Source organism: Lepidochelys olivacea, assembly GCF_965140295.1.
Source record: "Lepidochelys olivacea isolate rLepOli2 genome assembly, chromosome: 8".
NCBI lineage: Eukaryota > Metazoa > Chordata > Testudines > Cheloniidae > Lepidochelys > Lepidochelys olivacea.
In genome coordinates, this window is record NC_140418.1 from 49,153,838 (window position 1) to 49,181,073 (window position 27,236).

The 27,236-nt window shown below is 42.8% G+C and overlaps 1 protein-coding gene across 6 annotated transcripts in view; it reads left to right on the top strand.

Annotated features, from left to right (window-relative positions):
- Positions 1-27,236, top strand: part of LOC311524782 (uncharacterized protein) — a 39,422-nt gene that overhangs the window by 3,335 nt on the left and 8,851 nt on the right. For 5 of the 6 annotated variants that reach the window (XR_014712615.1, XR_014712616.1, XR_014712617.1 and 2 more), the window contains exon 3: positions 3,152-3,501. Coding sequence is in view for 3 of the 6 variants with exons in the window: in XM_084636278.1 (XP_084492404.1) it covers positions 3,373-3,501 (129 nt within the window). In the remaining 3 variants the exon portion in view is untranslated. The remainder of the gene's footprint in view (positions 1-3,151; positions 3,502-27,236) is intronic. The other variant, XM_084636280.1, reaches the window with a different exon arrangement.

Below are 27,236 nucleotides of genomic sequence, written 5' to 3' on the forward strand. Positions count from 1 at the left end.
AGTAGGATCTTCCTATGTTAACTACTGTTCCTGATTTCAGAATCTGGTGTGCCATCTTGACACAACTGAATATAATGTTTGCACAGATAATTTTATAAAAAATATCAAAATATTTCAGACTCAGACATCACAGATAATTTTATTTGATCAATTTATTATTAAATGATCTTTTATCAAGTAGTTTATTATTTGTATTGTGGTAGTGCCTTGGGGCTAAGTATTGTAGACTCACATAACAAAAAGATAGTCCCTGCCCTCAAGAGTAATCTTTTAGATTTTCAGTTAATGCATGATTGTTTCCAACATTATATAGTTTTAAACAATTAACAGAAGATTTCCAACATATCTCATTTCTTGGAATATTATTACACTAAGTAATAGATCTCATCATGACATGTATCCTGAATTTCAGCACACCCCACCCCATTAGTCTTAATTTAGAATTATAGAAGTAGGAGATGGAAAAGACCCATGAGGATATCCAGGCCATCTCCCTGCCAATGCAAGATGGTTCCCTATAGTGCACACTCTAGTGTTTAGTTGAGTCTGGTTTTAAATATTCTAAGCACAACATAATAAATTTTATTGTTAGTAAGATTTTCCTGTTACGCAACCTACATTTTCTTTTTTAATTTCTCCTGTAATCAGTGGTTCTCAAACTTTTCCATACAACAACCCTCTTTTCTATACAAGGACCACCCAGGACCCTCTTCCCATTGAGGTGAGATGTAGTTGAAGCCCCACCCCATATTCACCAGTATAGGAAGGGCAGAGTAGTTATGATCCCTTTACCCTTTTTCGGGACACCCTAGATTGTGAACCCATGCTCTAAATAATTCCTCTTCCTTCTGGATTTTAAATGTTCAGATATTTGTAGGATATCTCATCTCCTCTTCATCACAAATCAATCCTCTAACCTCCTATCATTTTTACTGCCTTTTTTATATTTTCTCCAATTTTCCATATCTTTCTGGGACTGAGGTATTCAAAACTCAGTGCAATGAGTTCCAGTTCCAGAGCATTATCAAATGAAGCATCCACTCCCTCCCCTGTGACATGATGTGTTTGCATATACAACTCAAAATAGCATTTGCTTTTGGCTATTGCCGTTGCCATATCTCACTGCAAGGTAATTTTTAATTTGTGATAATTTATTACCCCAAAACCTCTTATGATTCTGCCATGAGGTACAGGGTCTTCAAGGACCCAGAGTAAATTTTGATATTTGGTCCCACAACGTGATGTCTCACTTTTCCATTCCTTTATTTTCTTTATTTCTTTGAAAACAGAAAACCTGATGCAGTTACACTTCCAGTGTTTCATTTATTTGGGCCAACTAGCAGTGTTCTTCAGTCTCTGCTTTTGAAACTGATCCTGCACAAACATGTCTGACATATGGAGAATATGTTGAAGTTTTTTATAATGTTTTTGCAGGAGCTAAACTAGAGCATTTTAGCTACATAACTTTTTGACCATAACACAAAATGCTTCCGTTTTGGTTGTAAATGGCCTCAATAAAAACAAGCATACAGATTTTTAAAACTTAAGAGAGATTTCAGCTGCAAAAGAAATTTTAGCCAGGCATCTCAATGCTCCAAATGACCTGCAGTGCTGATAACAGGTTTAGAACTGAAAGATGTTCTAGAATTACATCAGAATGAAAGGCAAGGATCAACTGTCCTCTGTTCCAGTTGGCTGAGTGTTGAAAAATCCCAAATATTTAGCACAGTCAATATTCTAAACCAAATCATGTTATCAAAGACAACAAAATAAGACCCCAGTCCTGCTAACAGTTATGCATGTGTTTTACTTTAAGCATGTTTGTAAATGTTTTCAGAATCAGGGCCTAAGTAACTGCACTTTTCAGAAAATAAAGCTGATAAAAGTAGAGGAGTGAAGCATGTTTACACACAGTGACATCATAATGAGAGTAGTCAACATCCATCTGAAAGTATGTTAATACCATACAACCATGATATAATTTAAGAAAGGAGAAATCATTTCTAAAGTGACTGGCATACTTTATATTTTGTAGCAATTTAAAAAAAGGAAAGGATGACAGCAATAATGCTCTGCACTTTGGGGTGACTGTTGATTTGTATATATCTTTATATATGTGATGGGGTGTCAAAAGAGTTATTGTTCCAGAGAGGCCAATTAACATACCAGGCTGCACCTGCAGGGAAAGCCAGGCTTAACTAAGGGAGAAGCCCAGCTTGGGAGGGGCTCGCAGAGGACTATAAACAGAGGAAGGTCAAAGCAGAAAGAGGTATATCTTTAACAGACAAGAATTTCAAAGTGTGGTCATGAAGGAACTTGCAAAGGAATAGTGAGAACTATAGACTAAGGAAACAAAAGGATGAAGGTTTTATGATATAAGCTCAAAAATCACTGATGATGAATTCCTTAGTTATGATTGAAAAAGTGAAGTAGTCAATTTTAGAGTATTAGCCAGTCATTGTACCTTAAATGAAAAGTTAAACTTATTAAAAAGACAAAGGATGGGCTGAGTAATGTGCACAAACCCGAAGAAACTGTTGATCATGTTCTATGGCATTGTTCTATGGTAAGAAAGTTGCTTTATAAAAAAAAAAATGCATTGGCTTAGAATCAAAGATTTTTCCCCTAAGGGGACGAATGAGAATGTCAGGAAAATGGAATAGTGCTAAAAAAAGCCTTGCTGTGTTTTCTTAAGGATACTAGAATGAGTAAAAGGATTTTCGTTTTAAAAAGGGGCTCAAGATGAATGAAGAAAATGGTGGTTGTAACCTACAATGACACTGTTGTCACTCCTACAATGACACTGTTGTGCTAAAAGTAAACAAAGATAAAGAAAGGGGGCTGCTGGGAGAGAGTCCATAGTGAATGGAATGAGAGAGAGAGACCAAAAAGGAAGCCCAAGAAGGAGAATAAGCCCAGGGATCCTCTCCTGACTAGAGAAGTCTGGTAGGAGACTAGGAGAGAGATTATCCATGGACCACAGGTTGAAAATCACTGTGTTAGGGGATTTGAGGGGAAGGCCTGAGAGAAGGGTGAACCTAGAGAGGTTGTGGGGAAGAAGGTTTGAGAGAGACTGCATAGGAAGAAGTCCAGGAGTGCAACAGCAAAGTTGGATGAAACAACTCTTGAACAACTTGGCTTCTGGTTATAGGGTCCATGGACTGGAACCCTGGTGTAAGGAGAAGGCCTACGTTCCCCCTACAAGCCACTGATATGGTGGCGTGAGGCTGCAGAAGGAAAGAAGAGTGACAGAGACCTCTGACAAAAGGGAATAAGGACCACAGGGAGCAGGTTTGGGTCTAAAGACTTGATACAAGGTATTGGACATTGGTTTGTTGGCCTTTGTTACCCCAGAACGGGTGGACTTAAATCATGGCATGCATGGAGGACCAAGTTATGGGAAGGGGTGGATTGCAGAACACCAGAGCGGCCATCAGCAGGGGATCCCAGATGTGGAGCAAGTCACTACGCCATACCCAGTCCCAAGGAGATACTTCAGTGGTGAGTCCCCCTTGTTACAATATTCCAATCTAGTTTTTCCTCTTCCTAGCTTATCAATCTCTCTCCAGATACAGGGTTTGTTTCTCATTTACACTAAAGCCCCTTTTCACCATTCAGGCAGTATAAAGGGGCTTTTGTGTAAATTACTGTGAGGCCTAGAATATATATCACTTATTTACTATCTGTAAAATCAATATTTTGTATTGATTAAAATGTGTGATGTATTTTGTAATTCTGAGATGGAAGGTGTTAGATGTATGAAGTACTAGTATAGTTATTAAATTCTGATTTAGACCACCCTTCCAGGTTGGCCCTAGGACTGTCTCAAGTGTACAGTCATACACCATACCCTCAGTTGCTAAAACCCTCCTACACCTCTTAATTAGAAGCAACACAACCCATTTAACAGCCACACCCTATCACCTCGGATGTTATGCATTGTCATCTTCCAGAGATCCCACATATCTGCCTTCTTAGTAAGTCCCACAAAATCTAAAGCTGGGTCCTTCCTGTCTGGTTGCCGAGACGTTAGTGATGTGCACTGTTTTAATTCCTGATCTAACTTGTTCTGCAGCACTCTTGGTCCATGAAGGTGTATCCTGTGTCACTCAGCAGTGAAAACTCCCCTGCAGTCATAACAGACAAAAAACACACAAAATAAACAAAAAAACCACCCAAGAAGTCATAGTGCAAAAGAATGAAGGGCTGCAACACCGAGAATATCCAAGTTTTGTTTAATATTAGGTGGCCATAGCAGTAACTTGTAGTTGACTTAACACACTCAATTGTTCTCCTGGTGCCTTTTGCTGAAGTAACTACAGCATATTGGCCAATGATTCTGAATGCATACGCCAAGTGCTACATGTTGCTGCCTCTTCATGTTGCAAACTGCTAGCACTTGCACTATGGTTCCCTGATTTATTATGAAACATTTCCTTTTCTCCATATGCTACTAGCATGAAGTATGCACCCTTTATTTTTCTTTCCCTTCACCCAGTAGTGCTTATATTACAGTCTGTTCTGTTTTCCTCTCTTGTAAAATTATTTCTTCGTGCTTTGCATTAACACCATTTCCTTTAGCTCAAGACAAGGATCATTGGATGGTGACTATAAAGGATTATGACAGTCTTAACTTTAAGGATTAATTGCAGCTGCTCTGCACGTACACATGATACTAAGCCTAAATATAATTTAACAATCCATTATTATTTTATTAACAGAAGTTACATTCTTCAAAGAGGATCCTCTATAGCAGATTTCTCATTGTACTCATGAGACAGTAAAGTCTAGGACAGAGGTTCTCAAACTGTGGTCTGCGAGCTCCATTCAGGTGGTCTGCAGATAGTTCCCTCTAAGTTGTGCAGCTGGGTGGCTGCACATGAGAGAATGAAGGGCCACCCACCTAATTAGTGGAGCTGTGCAGGGGTGGCTCAATTAATTAGATGCCTGGACCCTGGAGAAGACGCACATGTATGGTGAGGTGGTGGCCTTCGGGGGAGGAGGGGATACGTGGGAGGGGTCAGTGGGGTGAGAAGAAGGGTGAGGGGAATTTGGGATATGCAGGGCTGCGGTAGCCAGAGAAAGAGACGACTTTCCCCAGCTCCAGAGCTGTGGCTGCTGGGGAGAGACTGCCCTCCTTCCCAGCCTCAGCTCTGTGGCAGGGGAGAGACCTCCCTTCTTCCCAGGCCCAGCTTGGGAGAGAGGGCACATCCATTGCATTAGAAAGGTAAGACTACTGATATTAAAATATGAGTTGTGTGCTTTTATTTGTAGAACCAAAAAAGTTAATAATTATATTTTTATAATAATAATAATTATTTTATTTTATATAGCACTTTTATCCAGAGTTCTTTACAATAGTTAGCTAACGGTATAAACAACATTTGGAAAGATCATTAAGTCGTCTGCCAAGACCCTCAGCAGTTTTCAAGTGGTCTGCGGTTAAAAAAAAGTTTGAGAACCACTAGTCTAGGAGAAAGAGTACAGAACTGGGGTGTCACGAAACCCAGGTTCTATTCCAAGCTTTCACACTTACCTCTTGTGTGACCTTGGGCAAATCACTTCCCCATTCTGCCTGTTTTCTCTCCCACCATTTGTTTGTCTTGTCTATTTATATTGCAAGCTCTCTGGGGCATGGGCTATCTTTACTTTGTTTGCACAGTGCCTAGCCAAAGGGGACCTTGATCTAAGTTAGGGCCTATTAGGTGCCACTGTAATACAAATTATAAAATATAATCTCCAATTTAAAACTACTAATTCTCTCAAATCCGCATATCATAGGACTCTCTTAGGGAGAAATAACTGCCATGTAAGAGGCAATTTGAGATCTAGATACTTATAATTTAAACAAACTATTAGAAATGCAGATTTTAAAAAGTTTATCTTTTATTTATTTTTTGAAATTTTCTGTCAAGCATTGAGTTTAACATTATGTAATTATCACACACCCTTTCCCCATGTGAGACAGGTGTTTACCTCTCTGTGTCTCAGTATTCTCAACTATAATGTGAGGATAAGTGAATTGCTCAAGTTCATACAGCAAGTACTGGCAAAATGAGGAATGAAAGCTAGAACTCCCAACCTCAGTCTCCTGTTCTAACCACTAGACCCACTGCATCGTCCAAACATGTACTTGAGAGCAATTATAACACCAGTATAAATGCTCCCTAAATAATGTTCCCAGTGGAATTTGTCTTCACCTTCTATGCTATGCAGAGTATGCTGATAACTAAGGCTATGATTTAATCACTGGTATTTTTAGTAAAAGTCATGGACAGGTCATGGGCAAGAAACAAAAAATCACGGCCCGTGACCTGTCTATGACTTTTATTAAAAATACCCATGATTGAATCTTAGTGCGGGAGGAGCCTGCGGCACCAGCTGCTGGTGGGAGAGAGAGCCCAGGGGCCAGATGCTGCTCCAGCTGGGAGCCGCAGTTGCTCCCGCCACTCCCAGGACCACTGCTCAGGCGGTCTCTGGGGCCAGCTGCCTGGGGCCGCTGAAGCAGCAGTGGGTGTGGCTGGCTGTGGAGCCGCTCCAGCAGTGGCTGGTGTGGCTGTCCCCAGGGTCGCCTGAGCAGTTGGCCCCAAGGCCGTCTGCTTGGGCAGCCTTGGGGTCAGCTACACTGGCCACTGCAGAAGTCACAGAGGTCACAGGAAGTCATGGAATCCGTGACTTCCGCGACCTCCATGGCACACCCGGAGCTCTACTGATAACAAATAAAAGCGTCTCTCTGTCTTAACTATATGCAGTCATATATTTTTACACCAGTAGTAAAAATGTTGCTGTGACAAGTTGCTTATCACATGTTTTTCTTGGTTGATGTTACCATCAGTGAATTCTTAGTTCCATGCAGCTGTAGCTTAGTTTGTGATAGCATCAGACAGGAAACCCCATAAAAACATCTTCTAGGAAACATATTCTTCAGTTCCCTTAAGAAAATAAAGATAAAGGGTCAAATTAATCCCTGGTGAAATTCTATTGTCTTCTGCAGAGTTAGAATGGGGCGAATTTGTCCCCATATAGAAATACGCATTGCAGGCATGTTACTTTATATTTACTGAAGCAGAGAAATACATGTTGAAATGTACAAAAATAGAACAGTATCCTAAAGTCTGTGACTGTAAAGAGCACAGTTAGTTAAGAGAGGAATCCACAGGAACTAACCTTTTATTCAGGTCTCACTCCAGGAGAACTCATTTTTTAGAATGTGTGTCTGTTTAGCTCATTGGAGAGAGAGACAACCCTCATTTTTGAAGAGTTTTGAAACTATAAACAGAAAAGAAACAAAATAAAGTTATAGCTGCAGTTTGTGTTTGGTAAGCTGTTCATGAGAAGATCCTCTTTGGCTGAAGTATGTTTTGTCAAAAATTTCTTTATATGGTTTTTTAGAAGACTTTTTTGGAGGTTACAGCTGTAGGGTGAATTCCTTACTTATTTTATCAGATTCTGCTTACCAGTCCCAGTGTCCTGGCCAGATTCCAACATGGATAAAAAGCTTTCTGCTTGCCTAAGATTTCCCCCTTAAGTTACAACTGACACAATATTATTCTTCACTTACTGTCTTTAGTTATTGTGCAGTTAAAAAGCTGCCATGTTACATCACAAAGGTTTAATTTCAGTTCTGAATGCAGAAATTTCTTAATTATAATTGACTATCCCCATTTGTTCCTGCAGCATACATTCACTTATCTTTGGCAAGCTCTGACTTTTACATGTAACATTATTTACTTTTCTGTTTTAAATTGAAGAGAACCAGGGAAATGACATCACTGGAGCTGAATGGCTTCTTCAGCATTTAGCTCCATGCTGAAACTGGCACAATTAGTGGACATTGCTGCTCCCCAGCCCCCATGACTTCACAGGAAGCCTCTCCTAATTCTTAGATGGGTACTTCATGTAAAGAGAACAGTATTCCAGAAAAGGAACTACAAGGCAGTGAGACTGCAGAACAGCTGAGCTGGAAAAATCCAAGATTGCAGCTGCCAGGAACAAATCCTGTTTCCTTCTCACTTTCTTCTGAGGGGATAGGCAGGCCATTCATCCAATTTTAAATCAAACAGTCCTCTTTTTTGGGTGGTTTGTCCCTATCTGGTAAAACCACTGTAGTTTTATCCAGTATTGGATGGTGTATGCCATTTTTGAAGAGCATGCTGCTCTGCCCTGTGACCTTGCAGGCGAGGTCACTCCAGTGGGGATGGGGTTCCTGGAAGTACTGGAATATTCAGTATTCTGGGGACGCATGAGTGGCCACCCTAACAGGGATCCCTATCACTAAAAATGATTTTTGTGAGCTAATTTCTGAGTTTAGATCTCCAAAATCCCTCCTAAATATCAAACTGGATGAATTTAAGCCTGATATCAGCAAACTGAGGTTAGAGAGAGTGGTCTGGAAACAGGAAAAGAGGAGAGATTTGAGACAGAACAGAATTAAAGTGCTAGAAAGAGAGAGCTGACAGAGAAGATTGGAGATGTCTCTCATAAGCATGAGTTGTGTGACTCCTGGAGCCATCGTCTTCTAAAGGTAAGCAGCTACTCCTTTTCAGTACCTAACAGAATATATACAAGAATTGATATGACTCTAATCTTTAGATCTTTACTTAATACAGGAACATCAGCACAGCAAGGCTGCGTCTCCTGGTTAGATCACATTCCAGTTTGGCTTTTTATTAGAAACTGGGAAGACAAACCTACAATGAAAAGATGGGGATAAAATATCCCACTTCTGTATGACCAGAAAAGAATTCAAGATATCAGACAGGAAACTAAGCAATAATTTAAAGAAAACAATGCAGAGCAGATTTTAAGAAGTCCTCTATAGGATGCCTTCCAAGTAGTGACTAGGGGCAGTTTAAAAATAATCCTATCTCAAAAAAGAAGTGCAAACATTGCTCAAGGAGGTTGAACAATTTAAATTTACACCACACAAATCAATCACAGAAAATATATTAAAAATGAAGAAGCTAGAAGTAAGTTAGATTTACTTGAAACAGAAAAAAATGACCAGGTAAGCAGATACACAAAGCTATACTATGAAAAAGGGTAATGAATGTGATAAATAATTAGCTAATATGCTAACAACATTTTAAAAGGTTTCAGAGTAACAGCCGTGTTAGTCTGTATTCGCAAAAAGAAGAGGAGTACTTGTGGCACCTTAGAGACTAACCAATTTATTTGAGCATGAGCTTTAACCAATGAGCTCACGAAAGCTCATGCTCAAATAAATTGGTTAGTCTCTAAGGTGCCACAAGTACTCCTTTTCTTTTTGCGAACATTTTAAAAAAAAGTAAAATCATATCTCCAGTCTGCAAGGCTCCAAATGAATTGGCAACTGGCCCAAAATGGGTGAGCTTTTGCAGACTTCTATAGGAGGCTTTGCTCCTTAGAGTCAGCTGACGATAAGCTAATAAAGAAATAATTGGTTAAAGCTAATGTACCAAAACTAGAACACCTAGACACCATGGAGAAAGATATTAAACCAGAGGAAGTCCTATAAGTTATTAAGTCCCTTAAAAATGATCAAGCCATTGGCCCTAATGGATTTCCTCCAGAATTCTCTAATTTTTTTAGGGCACAATTAATATGACAATTAATAGATGTCTTCAATTAAATATCAAAAGGAAATAAATATCTTGTATACTGGGTGAGATGCACAAATTGTAGTTATCGCAAAACGTGCTAAGGAGAATCCAACTTTGTGTCTTACAGGCCCATATCCCTATTAAATCAAGATGCAAAAATTTATGCTTCAGTCCTAGCAAATAGACCGAAAATTGTTACCTAGGTATATTAAAAGATCAGACAGGGTTTGTATTAAACAGAGAGCTATCTGACAACATTCAGAGTTTTATGCCTGATCTTCTTCAGACTCTACTAATGAGATCCATCATTTTTTACCACGGGATGAAGATAAAGCTTTTGCCTGACTGAATTGGCAGTTCTTAAAAGATACTGTAGATACATTTGGTTTAGGCCCTAAATTTCAAAATTGCATTTCCATCTTGTATTCCAGCCCATATGTTACCATAAAAGTTAATGGATATCTATCAGAAAAAGTCCCCCTTTTTATAAGCACATGCCAAGAATGCCCATTTTCATCTTCTTTTTGCCATGGTAATGGAGTCATTTGTCCAGTCAATCAGAAACAATACTAATATAAATTGGAAACAACACAAACTAGCTTTCATGTGCACGATGTCATGGCATTTGTTACAAATCCAGCTCACATACTACTAGAATTATAAGAAAAGATCTTATAATGTGGCAAAGTGTCAGAATTCAAGTAAACTACGATAAGTCAGATTTACGGGACATAAGTGTGGGTTCTGATCTACAGAAAAATATAAAAGATAAATACAAATGGGTAACTACGGTAGGATAGCTGGGAATACACCATTTCTAAAAGATGGCAAGACTTCCATAATAATTATACTCTTCTGATTAAGAAAATCAAAACAGATCTAGAAAACTGGTTGAAGTATGACATTTCATGGTGAGGCAAAACTGTGGCATTTAAAATTAATCTTATTTTTATTTAAAAATATATATAAATATATATAAAATATATATAAATATTATAAATAAATAATTTTATTTATTAATCTTATTAATCTTATAATTAACTTCCTTTTCCAGACACTTCTGGTTTTAGTCTTGGGAAGTCTTAAATCAATAGCAATCCCTGATAAACAAATTCAGCTGGGGAAATAAGAAACCCACAGTTATGCATCTACTTAACAAAGGCCATGTAAAAAGGGAGTATTCTCTTTACCAAACGTTAAGATCTATTACCAAGCCAGTCAGATTAGAAACTTGATGTAGTGGATAACGCCAAACCTTAAAAAGCACTGGGAATAGATTCAGGCTTACTGTTGTGCAATCAAACTCTATGTCATCTGGATAAAGAGAAGAGAAAGTTACTCACCCTCTGCAGTAACTGAGATTCTTTGAGATATGTGTCCCTGTGTGTGCTCCACTTCAGGTGTTGGTGCTTCCCGGGGCTGTTGATCAGGGATTTTCAGTAGCAGAGTCCGTCTGGGTCACATGTGCGCAATGGTCATCTTGCGGTGCTGTTGGTGCCTCAGCTAGCGCACACAACCTGACCCCATCATTTCTTTCTCTTCTGCAGACTCCATACTGCGAACTCCAAACTAGAGGGGAGAGGGAAGGAGTAGTGGAGCACCCACAGGGACACACACCTGTTGAAGAATCTCTGTTACTGCACAGGGTGAGTAACCACCTCTTCTTCTTAGAGTGATGTCCCTGTGGGTGCTCCACTTCAGGTGATTGTAAAGCAGTGCCCCCCTGTGGATGGAAGTGTCGACAGAGTTGTATGTAGAGATGAAGTTACGCTCAAATAAATTTGTTAGTCTCTAAGGTGCCACAAGTCCTCCTTTTCTTTTTGAAGTTACTACTGTTACTCCTAGCATTGCATCTGAGTCTGAGCACTGAGTTATCGCATAGTGATTCACGAAAGTATGTTTTGAGGCCCAGGTGGTGGTTCTACATATTTCTATGATCGGTACGTTGTTCAGAAAGGGTATTGAGGTAGCCATTGATCTCGTCAAATGAGTTCTGATCCCTGATGGGGGAATCTGTTTTGTTTTGTTGATAACAGAAATGGATGCAAGTGGAGATCCATTTTGATAGTCTCTGTGTGGCTATGGCAGAGACTTTGGAATGCTCTGTCATGGAAACAAAACACCTTGGAGACTTTTGGAAAGGCTTAGTTCTCTCCAGGTAGAATGCAATTGCATGTCTGATGTCCAGGGTATGTAGGATAGCCTCCTGTGTGTTTCCATGAGGTTTGGGATAGAATGTAGGCAGATGGATTGGTTGGTTGAGAGGAAAGGAAGATGATATTTTGGGTATGAATTTGGGGTGTGGTCTCAAAGTGATCTTGTGCCTGAAAAATATGGTGTATGGAGGGTATGCTGTGAGAGCTGCTATTTTGCTTACTCGTCACATGGACATGATTGCGACCAAGAACGCTACCTTCATACGTAGGTGAATTAGGGAGCAGGTATCTAATGGTTCGAACAGAGGTCTGATGAGGCTTCTGAGAACCAGATTTAAGTCCCATGCCGGTGTAGGGTTACATATTTCTGGATAAACATTCTTCATCCCTGTGAGAAAGCATTTAGTAATTGGGTGCACAAATATTGACTCTCCGTCGATCTGGTGATGGAAGGTGGTAATGGCAGTGAGCTTACTGAAAGTCCTGAATTTTTAAATTCTAGTATATAGTCTAACACCAACAGAAGTGGCGCTATAAATGTGGTTATTTGTTTGTTCTGATGCCATAAGTAGAACCTTTTCCATTATTGGAGGTAAGTAGCATGCGTGGTTAATCTCCTGCTGTTTAATAATACGTGTTTAACTTGTTCCAAAAGGGCAAACTCATCATGATGGAGCCATGGATGAGCTACCCCTTCAAGTGAAGTTTTTCCAGATTTGGGTGGAGAATCTGACCATTGTCCTGTGAGAGCAGGTCTGGCCTGAGTGGGAGAGTTCATGGTTTGCAGGTCACCATTAGTATCAAGTAAGGATACCAGGTCTGTCTGGCCACATTGGGGCTACTAATATGACCTTGGCTTTGTCGGCACATATCTTGTGTATCACCTGTGAGAGTATTGGTATCGGTGGGAATGCGTAAAGAAGAGGTGTGTCTCATCTGATTAGGAAGGCATCCTCTAGAGATTGGGGTTCCAGTCTTGCTTGTGAGCAAAAGTGTGGGCATTTGTGGTTTTATGATGTCATTAATAGGTCGATGAGGGGGAATCCCCATAATTGCAATATGGGTTGTAAGATGCTGCTGCGCAGTTCCCCTTTGTGGTCTGAGAAAATTGTCTGCTTAATGTGTCCGCCGTTGTGTTTTGGTGACTGGGTAGATAGGAAGCGGTGATGCTGATGATGTGGGGTTATATGCCAGTTCCATAACTTTATGGTCTTGACGCATAAGGAGCGGGCTCCTCCTTGTCAATTTATGTAGAACATGTATGCAATATTGTCAGTCATTACTTGTATTGTTTTGTTCTTTATCACTGGGAGGAAGTGAACACACGCATTGCAAACTGTGCGTAGTTCGAGGAGGTTGATGTGCAACTGTGTCTCCGGGGAGACCACCACCCTTGGATTGTATGCTGGTTTGCATGAGCATCCCAGCCAATCAGCAAGGCATCTGTTGTGATCAGTATAGTTGGCAGGCCTTGTTGAAAGGGAACCCCTATGCACACGTTCTCCAGCTGTGTCCACCACTGTAGTAATTGCTGGACATTTGGTATCACTGTTAGACTTTTGTTCTGGCTGTGCTTGTCTAATATGTATACCAAACTTAGCCAGCCTTGTAAGAAATGCATATATAGTCAACCACATAGGCTTTGACTCCGTGGGTGCTCTGGGGCTGGGGTACTTAAGGGTGCTCAGCACCTCCCCAGCTGCAGCTGTTCGGGAGCTGGGGGAGGCACTTGGGGGAGGGTGGAGAGCAATGGGCGGGGCCTCAAGGGAGTGGTTGGAGCAGGGCAGGCATGGGGAGAAGTTGGAGTGGGGGTGGAGCATCCACAGGGAAAAAGAAAGCTCAGCACCTATGGTTGAGTGTGTGCCTTACTACAAAAGTGATGGCTGCCATGTGACCTAGTAGTTGTAGGCAGGTGCGTGCTGATACCTGTGGGCTGTTTGTGACTACCGAGATAAGGTTGTTCAGTTTCAGGAATCTGGGCATTGGAAGAGATGCCCTGGCCTCTATTGAGTCCAGATGGGCCCTGAAGAAGTCCAATTGTACGGGGACTAAGGTTGATTTTTGTTTGTTTATTTGTAACCCTAGGGTCTGAAAAAGGGTGATAGTCCTTTGAGTGATATCTGTTGTTTCTGATTGGGTGGCACCCTTCAGTAAACAATTGTCTAGGTATGGGAATATCATTATCCCTTGTCTACAAAGATGTACCACTACTACTACCACAAGGGTTTTGGAGATGACTCAGAGCAGTCAAAAGTCTGAATGGTAGTACTCTGTATTGGAAGTGGTCATTTCCCACTATGAACCATAGGAACTGCCTATGTGTGGGATATATGGTGATGGGGAAGTAGGCATTTTGTAGGTCGAGGGCTGAGAACTAGTCCCCCCTTTTGAGCGACAGTGTGACCATCTTGAAGCTTTGGGTTTGTACGAACTTGTTGAGTTTTCTGAGATCTAAGATGTGCCTCAGTCCTCCATTTTTGTTTTGGGTTAAGAAGTAGTGGGACTAGAAACCCTTCACCCTGTGTTGTGGTGGAACTTGTTCCACAGCCCCTAATTGTAGAAGATGGATTACTTCTTGTCATAGAAGGTGCTCGTGAGAAGGATCCCTGAAGAGGGACGGGGAAGGGGAGTGGGTGGGTAGGATGGAAGTGAATGGGATGGAGTAACCCAACCTTATTATCTCTAGTACCCATTGGTCTGTGGTGATGGATATCCAGGTGTAATAAAAAGGGCATAGGCAGTGGCCAAAGGCTTGGGTAGTATCTGTGGATGGCACTGTTTGTCATGGGAGGTCTTTCAGACCCTCGACCAATGTTTCAAAAGTGCAGCTTGGCCGACATTGTTTGAGATGTTGAAGACTGTGACTGCAGTATTCACTGTCTCTGGGGTCGTTGTCTCTGTCTCAAGAGTCACATGACCTTCGCTGCTGTGGGAAGGTGTTGTCTCTACCACATTGATACAATTGGTATCTTCTCCGCTTTGTTGTGGGCATGTAAATGTCTAGAGGGCGGAGAGTCACCTGTGACTCCTTCATGGAATAAAGAACTTCATCTATTTTGGCAGAGAACAGTTTTTCTTGTAGGTCCTCTACCTTTGTTTGGAGGTCCTTCAGGATCCCGGATGACTGGAGCCATGGCGCTCTGTGCATAACTATGGCCATGCTGTTGTTTGTGCAGCCATGTCCACATGGGTGGCGGGTATAATAGGCCAGAGGAAGCTCAGCCTTCCTTGGTACTGCTGCGGCCCCCGGTTACAGGGTTTTTGGGGGAAGTTTTTGATTTATTATGCCTCATGCAGGTTCTGGGGCAGCTGAAAGAGGCAGTATATGGTATTCAGCTTCCATGGTTCATCAGTAATCTCCAGACTCCAGGGAGATTGCTGATGAACCCAGGAAGCTGAGTAGAAAATACCACCTCCTCAGCCACCCCGGAACCTGTATGGGGCATATCAAAAGCCTCTTTGGAGGAGAGTTGGGAAGATGCTTCTCTCTGGGTGGCTTGGGGTCTGGGGAGGGGAGGTGTGGCTCCCGCTGGCCCAGGGCTCCTCCCGCCGAGGGGAGGGGCTCGGGGCTTCTCCAGGTGTGGGGGGGGCCTTGAAGTTCTGGTATAGTGTGAGAAACTGCTACCTGTAGGAATTTGCTATCTGTAACAGTTACTCATATGTAAGGGATGGTAAGAAACTGCTATCTGATGTAGCAGATTCCTACAGATAGCAGTTTCTTGTACTACACCGGCCACAGGGATTGGGAGGGGGGTCTCGGGGCTCCAGCTGATGAGGGGAGGGGGTCTCGGGGCTCCTCTGGTCACAAGAGGAGCGGGTGGAAGGAGCGGAGGCTGAGCTAGCCTCCCCGAAGAGGGGCTCCACCAGACACCCGTGCGTGTCCACCACGTTGAGGGATGCTTGTAATGCTGTTGTGGCCATGAGTTGTCCCTCACTAACGATAGCCTACAATTGTTCCCATTTTTCCTTGGGGATGTCATGGAGGAATTCATTCAATTTGTTGTAATTATCATAATTACATCTCACAAGGAGGGCAGCATAGTTGGCTGTGAGGAACTGTAAGGTCGCTGAAGAATAGACCTTGCAGCCGAATAGGTCTAGTCTCTTCCGTCTTTATCTATAGGTGTAGACCTGTACTGGAACTGTTTCCGTCATTGATTTGCTGCATCCACCACTTGGGAGTTGGGCTAGGGGTGCGAAAAAAGGAAGTTCATCTCCTTAGTGGGTACACAGTATTTTCGGTCAGCTCTCTTACACGTCGCAGGAATGGTTGCTGGCATTTGTCAGACTATGTCTGATGGTTCCATCAGTGCATCGTTGATAGGCAGAGATATCTTTGATGTGAAGGAAGTGTGTAAAATTTCAAGGAGTTTGTGCTGGTTTTCTGTCACCTCCTCAAGAGAGATGTTCTGGCTTTATGCTACCCATTGGAATAACTCCTGAAATCATTTAAAATTGTCTGCTGCAGTCAGGGCGGGTCCGGTGATGAAGACAAATTGTGGACAGGAGACATATCCTGCTCTGTGTCTTCATCCTCTTCTGTTTTCTCAGAGACTACAAAGGCTCTTGTAAGGAGGTTGTTGTGGAGCATACATGTCATTTCTGAGGGGTAGGAGGTCTGTGACTATGTCCCCTATAGGTCACCCATGGGTCCCACTGTGGCCATTGTATTAGGAAGGCCATGGGTAGGTACATCTGTGGATGTCCGTACCAGAGCTGCATGTCTCAGGCGTGCTGGTCCCTGGATCTCACGGGTGCCAGAGATGACTCTGTCGGTGAGGAATGGTGTAATTAAAAGACGCCCTCCTCCTGGTCATCATCCTCATTGCTGGAAAAAGGTGGGGCGATGGGGGAATCTGGTTGCCCCAGTGCCATCTGCACTGGGGAGCCATCAGTGCTGAATAATGGAGAGCCCGTAGTGAAAGACACCATCATGTCAGCATGTTGTGTGAAACGTCGAAATGCGAGAATTTCGGTGCTGAGTCCATCAGTGCTGATGATTTTGATGTTGAGCATGCAGCAGTTTGACTGGTGCCAGTGGTGACGTCTTAGATCTCTCCGTCAGTGCCAATATTGTTGGTGGCACTGGTGGCAGAGGCATCGCCATTGGCGAGATGGCTGTGGCGCCATCACTTTCACTGGTGTTGTAAGTGCCGGGGAGGAGAAGTTTGGCTTGTGTTTGCCTCTCAGCTCCTTAACCTTGGTGGCAGAGGCCCTGATGTGGATGGTGCTGGAGGTTTCCAGCATCTCAAAGGTGCTCACTGTCAATGTGGTTGGCACCAAGGACAGCGGCCTTGCAGGAGTCCTTTTTCTTTTCAGTGGTTCTCTCTGTGGGGAGGACATGGCTCATTTCCTCTTTTTCTTGGAGGAATAGGTTTTTGCCATGTCCTATGAGTAGGGCCCGACCAAATTCACGGCCATGAAAAACGTGGCACAGACTGTGAAATCTGGTCTCCAACTGTGAAATCTGTTTTTTTGTGTGCTTTTACCCTATACTATAAAGATTTCATGACGGAGAACAGTGTTTCTCAAATTGGGGGTCCTGGCCCAAAAGGGAGTTGTGGGGGGTGAGGAGGGTCTCACAAGGTTATTTTAGGGAGGTTGTGGTATTGCCACTGTCACTTCTGTGCTGCTTTCAGAGCTGGGTGGCTGGAGAGCAGCGGCTGTTGGCCGGGCGCCCAGCTCTGAAGGCAGTGCCCCACCAGCAGCAGTGCAGAAATAAGGGTGGCAATGCCCCCCCTTATTTCTGCACTGCTTCCTGTAGAGCTGGGCGGCCGGAGAGTGGCAGCTGCTGACTGAGGGCCCAGCTCTGAAGGCAGCAGCGCAGAAGTAAGGGTGGCAATGCCATCCTACGCCATGCTGCTGCTCTCTGCCTGCCCAGCTCTGAAGGCAGCACCACTGCCAGCAGCAGCACAGAAGCAAGGATAGCAGTACCGCAATCCTTTCTACAATAACATTGCAATCTACCCACAACTTCTTTTTGGATCAAGACCCCTACAATTACAACACGGTGAAGTTTCAGATTTAAATAGCAGAAATCATGAAATTTATGATTTTTTAAATCCTATGATCATAAAATTGACCAAAACGGACTGTAAATTTGACAGGGCCCTATTGACGAGGAGGTGCCTGGAGAGTCCCTGGTCAAGCAGTTCTGTTGTCCGGGGTCAGAGGCTGGCCAGAGAGACTTTTCCATAAGGATAAGTTTCAGGTGGAGATGTCTACCTCGCCTGGCTCTGGCTTTTAGATTGCTGCAGTGAGTGCATTTTTGTGGTATGTGCGACTCACCAAGGCAGTGGACGCAAAGTGAATGCCCATCTGAAATAGGCATAGTGTCTGTACATGACTTGCATCTTTTAAAGCCTGGCAAACCAGACATGTTGTTTGGTCCCTCGCTGACGTAACTTTTAACAAAAAACCAAAGGGTGGTTTGGTTGGTTGGTTTTTAGGAGAAAAAGGGTAAACTGTCTAGCTAACTACTAACTGAAACTTAACTATTTCTAAATAATGCTAGCTATTTGTAATTTCATCATCGAAACTGCTACAGAGCTTCGTCTCAGGCCGAGGACAGTTGAGAAGGAACTGAGGTCATCAGGTCACATGCGCACTAGATGAGGCACCAATGGTGCCTCAAGATGACCACTGTGTACATGTGACCCAGATCAACCCTGCTACTGAAAATCTCTGATCAATGGCACCGGGAGGCACCGACACCTGAAATGGAGCACCCACAGAAACATCATTTGAAGAAGAACCTAGATGTCAAAATCAGTATATAACCACCCTTCCACGAAAACAACAATAGAAACTTGGGATAATTTGCTTAGAAAAGTTAAGCCTATATCCCTCGCTTCTAAAGCCTATACTAGATACTATAGAATGTGACCCCAATAAATGCCTGGGAATTTTTGACATTTGGGAATGTATAGGTATATCAAAATTTGGCCAGCTGTTTAGAGAGAATACATTTAGATCAGTTGATAAAAGACAAGAACTTGCAAAAGACACCAAAATTCCAGTATAACAATACCTATGATTCAGACATTTTTCACAAAAAGGGAAACCTATGCAGAAAATTGATGGAATCTGAAAAACTACTCAGTACATCCATGAAACTTTTTTCACTTTATACAAAGTAATTTCGAATTTACGTAGAGGAAATAATTTAAATTGTGAAAAGTTGATGTAGCCATAGACATGAAAATTAAGGAATGGAAGAATATATGGGACAATGATGCCCACACCTCAGTAAAGACATTAACACAAGAAAATTGTTACAGTTCTTTATCATCGGTATCTAATCCCTTTAAAGTGAGTATATGGTACAGGGATGGGCAAAGAATGGAGAGAATGTATTTAAATGGGAGGATTTCTCCATAATTGGTGGATATGCCCAAAAATTAAGACACTTTGCAAAGCCATTGGAGAGTCCATAAGGGAGATAACTGTGTCAGCTAGTCAGATAACTCCTTAGTATTTTTATTAAATTGTCCTAGAAACTAAGCATCTTATAAAAAACTGATTACTCATTTCCTAGTTGGTGCTAGAATTATTATACCAAGGTGGTGGAAGAGGAATGACTCCCCTAAAACTATAGACTGGTATAAAAATATTTGGGAAATTCTGGTATTAAAAAACATAATTCAAGTCAAGTTCTACAGTAGAGAAGGAAAAAATGGTAACTACTGAGGCTATGTCTTCACTATGCAGACTATATCGGAATAGCTACATCTCCATAGCTATGCCGGCATGGCCCTGTAGTGTAGAGGCAGCCTATGCTAAAGAGATTTTTCTTTAGGTGTAGGAACACCACCTCTCCTGATGACTGTAGCTACATCAACGGACACATTCTTCCATCGATATAGCTATACCTATGCTGGGGGCTAGGTTGGCACAACTATGTTGGTCAGTGGTGTGTATTTTCATTTTTGTGTTTTTCCACATCTCTGAGCAGTGCAACTATGTTGACCTAACTGTTAAGTGTATACCAGGCCTTAGAAATGTGGTGAAACTTTTTGGAGTTTGGTGGTAGAGGATCATCTGCCATGAAACCTATAGTTTGAGAACTTTTTCTGAATACTAGGTTAGGGGGAAACCCCTTCAACAATAGTCAAAATTTAACTCAAAATTAAGATATTAAAATAAGGAAAATAGGAAGAAAAAGGAGAAAAGCTTAATCATAGAATTGTAGGATTGGAAGGGACCTTGATAGGTCACCTTCTCCAGTCCCTTGCACTGAGGCAGGATTAAGTATTATCTAGACCATTCCTGACAGGTGTTTGCCTAACCTATTCTTAAAAACCTCAAATTGTTGGAGATTGCATAACTTCCCCAGCTAATTTGTTTCAGTGTTTAACTACCTTTACAGGTAGGAAGCTTTACCAAATATCTAACCTAAATCTCCCTTGCTGCAATTTATGCTAATTACTTCTTGTCCTGTCCTCAGCGTTTAAGGAGAACAATTTATCACACTCCTCTTTATAACCTTTTATGTTCTTGAAGACTGTTTCCCTCACAGTCTTCTCTTCTCCAGACTGAACAAACCCAATTTTTTCAATCTTTCACCATAAGTATTGTTTTCTAGACCTTCAGTCATTTTTGTTTCTCTCCTCTGAACTTTCTCTAATTTGTCCACATATTTCCTGAAGTGTAGAGGTCAGAACTGGACACAGTACTCCTATTGAGGCCTTATCCCTGCTGAATAGAGTGGAAGAACTACTTCTCATGTCTTGCTTACAACACTCCTGCTAATGCATCCCAGAATGATGTTTGGTTTTTTTGCAACAGTATTATATTGTTGACTCATATTTAGTTTTTGATCCACTATAACCCCCAAATCCTTCTCTGCAGTACTTCTTCCGACGCAGTTATTTACATTTTGTATTTCTGCAATTGAGTTTTCCTTCCTAAGTGTAGTACTGTGCGTTTGTCCTTATTGAATTTAATCCTATTCATTTCAGACTATTGATCAAGATCATTTTGAATTCTAAGCCTGCCCTCCAAAGCTCTTGCAAGGCCACCCAGCTTAGTATAATCTGCAAACTTTATAAGTGTACTCTCTGTGCCAATGGTTTTCAACCTGTGGTCCGCAGACTATGTCTAAGATTTCCAAAGGGGTCGACACCTCCATTTGAAATTTTTTATGGGTCCTCAAATGAAAACAGGTTGAAAACTACTGCTGTATGCCATTATCCCAATCATTTATGAAGATAATGAATAGAACCACAGCCAGGACAGATCCCTGTGGGAACCCACCCAGTATGCCCTTCCAGCTTGACTGTGAACCGTTGATAACTACTGTACAGTACAGTTTTCCAACCAGCTGTGCACCCACCTTATAGTTAATTCATCTAGACCGTATTTCCCTAGTTTGTTTGAAAATGTCATGAGAGACAGGATCAAAAACCCTTCTACATTTGAGATATTAATATTGTGTAGTGTTCTTATAGGACAACCAGTAAACAGGTTGTGCACCTACATGTACCAAAAACAGAAGTTTGGGCCTAAACATGAGATAATGAAAGACTTTAACCAACACGATCAACTGACAAGACAAAAGAGGAAGATGAAGAGTAGAATATCATGAACCACAATATGTGATCAAGACCAAAAAGTTGAAGAAAATGACTGGTAGTAGGCCTTGTGCACACAGCTTTAGGGACTTACATAGGCCAGTTCAGAATTATATATTTGTGTATGTTTGTCTTTCAGTTGTAAAACATGTTTTATAAGATTTATGTTATAAAAGAATGGATCTATTAATTAATAAAATAAAAAATAACAGCCTGTTATAACCAAATAAAATCTGTATTTCTAATCTTAATCTATAATCTTTATTTATAAGATTTCAGTTGCTGAGTAACCCCTCTTCATTTTTTAAGATAATTGAAATAATGTATTTCAGTAAAATTTAACTGATTATACTAATTATAGAACATGGTATTTTTCCATAAGCAAAGAGTTAGTATGGTAGGTTGTGACTCATTTGATAGTAGTTCAAGAAGAGATTCCACATTTGCTGGCTGCTGCTCCTCTTTGGTTCTACCACATACAGGGAAGAAATGGCCAGGTAGTAGAGAAACATGCACACAGGAAGAGAGAAAGGAACAGAGCAGAAGGGAGTGGGAAGATTATGCAACATCCCTTAATTGCACAGAATGGATGGGAAGGTAGGCTGCATCACTGCAAATGGGAGTGGAGGAGATGTGGTCCACAGTATAAATATAGTTAAAGGCACTTGAATGGTTTAATTCCCAAATTTAATCTGAGGGGTAATATGTCACTTTTATTGGATTTTTTCCATACTCACTGGTGCATAATAAATTAATATGCCAATTAAAAAACTCTAGCTCAGTGCTAAAATGGACACTAATTGTATCTGCTAGTCCAAGCATCTGCATTTTTTATCTAGCAGAAATACATATACACCTGTGTGGACTCGTGCTGTAATGTCAGGTCAAGCTCTGCACAGAGATCATATGTGTCCTTCCTCATTTATAGATATATTTCATTAGTGGGGCTCAGGGCCCAGGCTGGTGGCCTGGTCGAGGGATTAAGTCAGAAGAAAAGGGAACATCTGAAAAGTAAGAGCAGTTGGAAATTATTTTGGCCCAATAAATCTTAACTTGTTGCAGGGTCCCAGCACAGGACGCTGGTCCAGAAATAGCACTCCACTTTGGTAAGGCTTATGCTAACAAAGCGGTAAGGAAGACATTAATGTGAGACTGCTATGACCCGAACAGCATCCCAGTGCAAGAGGGTAAGGGGCTCAGTGGTATCTGGTAGTGAGTTTCAGCTGGTCTGACCAGTTGAATGTACCTCAACTCACTAATGTCATAACCTGTATCTAGAAGATGTCATGTAAGATATCAATAGAAAACTAATTTCATACTGATCATTAATATTAGTGCATGGTGTTTGTACAGAGGACAAATTCAAAATTACAAACACATTGGGGATTATGTTATCAATGTGCGTCTCTCAGGCAAGGCTAAAGTTACCCCATCTTAGACAAAGGAATGTGGTTCCTTGGAAAATATTTCTTAGGTACATTAAGAGACAATGTCAATGCAAATTACATAGACAGTGAACAGGACCATCAAGACAGCAGGGGGAGGATGTTGCAGGAAACAGATCCACTTCCAGTTTTGCAAACACCGCGGGGGGGAAAAACAGCATGAAACTTCCTTCACCAGGAGACTTCATGTCACCTTCCTCACAGTTTGAATTTACTTTACTTTGGGGGGTAACCTTCAAAAGAATCCATTCCTAAGGTTCACTGGACTGGAGCAAGAAGGGCAGAGAACCCCAAGTGATCTTTTACTTAGGGAGAAAAAGGAACTGAGCTTTTTGTACTTTGTGGGAGATGCTAACTATAGACATGGTCAGCCATTTTTCTGGAGGGAAACTACCGTGCTGTTTGTTTTTTTAAGTCTGAGCATCTAGAAAGTGTATTTAATTTTTATTTGTTTGTAACCAGTTTTAGCTCTGTCCTTATACTTGAACTCACTTCAAATGCTATCTCCTTTTGTTAATAAACTTATTTTAATCTAAACCCAGTGCTGTCTTTGATTTAAAGTGAGTGTGGCAAGCTGCTGGTTATTGTATCTGTAAAGGAACAAACAAACATTAATATCTCTCTGAATGGGCCAGTAGAGGATTGGACATTGCAGAGCACATGTTTTTGGGAAAATTCAGGACAGGGAGACGGCAGGGTCACTTGCCAGGTGAAACCAGAGTATGGCTAGGGTGTAACAAGCAGGCTACTGGAATCAGAATTGGAGAGTCAGAGCTGCTTAACACAGGAGACACTCAGTACTGACACAACTCTTCACTAGTCTAGATTGCACCCCAGAATGTGGAGATGCTGACCAGGCCTGGAATATTCTAGGATAGTTGTACAAAATTTTCAAATAGTCCTCTGCTTTCAGAATAGTGCAGTAGGTCAGTAGCCATTTTGGCAATTATTTAAAAGACACGAGCCCAGAGCTACAGTACTACACACTAGGATACAGTTGCTTCAGGTGTCCCAGAATACACTAGTATAATCACACACATAAGACCAGCTGTGTGGGCAAGACCATTTTGGCTTCTTCACAAAGTCAGGGTATGTCTACACTACGAAATTAGGTCGAATTTATAGAAGTCGGTTTTTTTGAAATCGGTTTTATATATTCGAGTGTGTGTGTCCCCACAGAAAATGCTCTAAGTGCATTAAGTGCATTAACTCGGCGGAGCGCTTCCACAGTACCGAGGCAAGCGTCGACATCCGGAGCATTGCACTGTGGGTAGCTATCCCACAGTTCCCGCAGTCTCCGCTGCCCATTGGAATTCTGGGTTGATATCCCAATGCCTGATGGGGCTAAAACATTGTCGCGGGTGGTTCTGGGTACATATCGTCAGGACCCCGTTCCCACCCTCCCTCCCCCCGTGAAAGCAAGGGCAGACAATCATTTCGCGCCTTTTTTGTCTGCTGCCAGCCAAAGATGTAAAGGATAGATGGAGTGGGTCAGAACAAGAAATAGACCAGATTTGTTTTGTACTCATTTTCCTCCTCCCCTGTCTAGATCACACTGCAGTCAGTCACAGAGAAGGCGCAGCGAGGTTAATCTAGTCATGTATCAATCAGAGGCCAGGCTAACCTCCTTGTTCCAATAACAACGATAACTTTGGTGCACCATTTCTTATTGGAACCCTCCGTGCAGTCCTGCCTGAAATACTCCTTGATGTACAGGCACACCCTTTGTTGATTTTAGCTCCCTGAAGCCAACCCTGTAAGCCGTGTCGTCAGTCGCCCCTCCCTCCGTCAGAGCAACGGCAGACAATCGTTCCGCGCCTTTTTTCTGTGCGGACGCCATACCAAGGCAAGCATGGAGGCCGCTGAGCTCATTTTGGCAATTAGGAGCACATCAACCACCACACGCATTATCCAGCAGTATATGCAGCACCAGAACATGGCAACGCGATACCGGGCGAGGAGGCGACGTCAGCGCGGTCCCGTGAGTGATCAGGACATGGACACAGATTTCTCTGAAAGCATGGGCCCTGCCAATGCATGCATCATGGTGCTAATGGGGCAGGTTCATGCTGTGGAACGCCGATTCTGGGCTCGGGAAACAAGCACAGACTGGTGGGACCGCATAGTGTTGCAGGTCTGGGACGATTCCCAGTGGCTGCGAAACTTTCGCATGCGTAAGGGCACTTTCATGGAACTTTGTGACTTGCTTTCCCCTGCCCTGAAGCGCATGAATACCAGGATGAGAGCAGCCCTCACAGTTGAGAAGCGAGTGGCGATAGCCCTGTGGAAGCTTGCAACGCCAGACAGCTACCGGTCACTTGGGAATCAATTTGGAGTGGGCAAATCTACTGTGGGGGCTGCTGTGATGCGAGTAGCTCACGCAATCAAAGATCTGCTGATATCAAGGGTAGTGACCCTGGGAAATGTGCAGGTCATAGTGGATGGCTTTGCTGCAATGGGATTCCCTAACTGTGGTGGGGCCATAGACGGAACCCATATCCCTATCTTGGCACCAGAGCACCAAGCCGGCGAGTACATAAACGGCAAGGGGTACTTTTCGATAGTGCTGCAAGCTCCGGTGGATCACAAGGGACGTTTCACCAACATCAACGTGGGATGGCCGGGAAAGGTGCATGATGCTCGCATCTTCAGGAACTCTGGTCTGTTTCAAAAGCTGCAGGAAGGGACTTTCTTCCCAGACCAGAAAATAACTGTTGGGGATGTTGAAATGCCTATATGTATCCTTGGGGACCCAGCCTACCCCTTAATGCCATGGCTCATGAAGCCGTACACAGGCAGCCTGGACAGTGGTCAGGAGCTGTTCAACTACAGGCTGAGCAAGTGCAGAATGGTGGTAGAATGTGCATTTGGACGTTTAAAGGCGCGCTGGCGCAGTTTACTGACTCGCTTAGACCTCAGCGAAACCAATATTCCCACTGTTATTACTGCTTGCTGTGTGCTCCACAATATCTGTGAGAGTAAGGGGGAGACGTTTATGGCGGGGTGGGAGGCTGAGGCAAATCGCCTAGCTGCTGGTTACGCGCAGCCAGACACCAGGGCGGTTAGAAGAGCTCAGGAGGGCGCGGTATGCATCAGAGAAGCTTTGAAAACCAGTTTCATGACTGGCCAGGCTACGCTGTGAAAGTTCTGTTTGTTTCTCCTTGATGAAACCCCCCGCCCCTTGGTTCACTCTACTTCCCTGTAAGCTAACCACCCTCCCCTCCTCCCTTTAATCACCGCTTGCAGAGGCAATAAAGTCATTGCTGCTTCACAGTCATGCATTCGTTATTCATTCATCACACAAATAGGGAGATGACTACCAAGGTATCCCAGGAGGGGTGGTGGAGGAGGGAAGGAAAATGCCACACAGCACTTTAAGCACAGCACTTTAAAAGTTTACAACTTTAAAATTTATTGAATGACAGCCTTCTTTTTTTTGGGCAATCCTCTGTTGTGGAGTGGCTGGTTGGCCGGAGGCCCCCCCACCGCGTTCTTGGGCGTCTGGGTGTGGAGGCTATGGAACTTGGGGAGGAGGGCGGTTGGTTACAGAGGGGCAGCAGTGGCAGTCTGTGCTCCAGCTGCCTTTGCTGCAGCTCAACCATACACTGGAGCATTCTGGTTTGGTCCTGCAGCAGCCTCAGCATTGAATCCTGCCTCCTCTCATCACGCTGCCGCCACATTTGAGCTTCAGCCCTGTCTTCAGCCCGCCACTTACTCTCTTCAGCCCGCCACCTCTCCTCCCGGTCATTTTGTGCTTTCCTGCACTCTGACATTATTTGCCTCCACGCATTCGTCTGTGCTCTGTCAGTGTGGGAGGACAGCATGAGCTCGGAGAACATTTCATCGCGAGTGCGTTTTTTTTTCTTTCTAAGCTTCACTAGCCTCTGGGAAGGAGAAGATCCTGTGATCATTGAAACACATGCAGCTGGTGGAGAAAAAAAAAGGGACAGCGGTATTTAAAAAGACACATTTTATAAAACAGTCGCTACACTCTTTCAGGGTAAACCTTGCTGTTAACATTACATACATAGCACATGTGCTTTCGTTACAAGGTCGCATTTTGCCTCCTCCCACCGCGTGACTACCCCCTCAACCTTCCCCCCTCCCTGTGGCTAACAGCGGGGAACATTTCTGTTTAGCCACAGGCAAACAGCCCAGCAGGAATGGGCTATACTGAGTGTCCCTGAAGAAAAGCACCCTATTTCAACCAGGTGACCATGAATTATATCTCACTCTCCTGAGGATAACACAGAGAGAGAAAGAACGGATTTTGGTTGAATGCCAGCAAACATACACTGCAATGCTTTGTTCTACAGTGATTCCCGAGTATGTGTTACTGGCCTGGAGTGATAAAGTGTCCTACCATGAAGGACGAAATAAGGCTGCCCTCCCCAGAAACCTTTTGCAAAGGCTTTAGGACTACATCTAGGAGAACCGCAAATGCCAGGGCAAAGTAATCCTTTCACATGCTTGCTTTTAAAC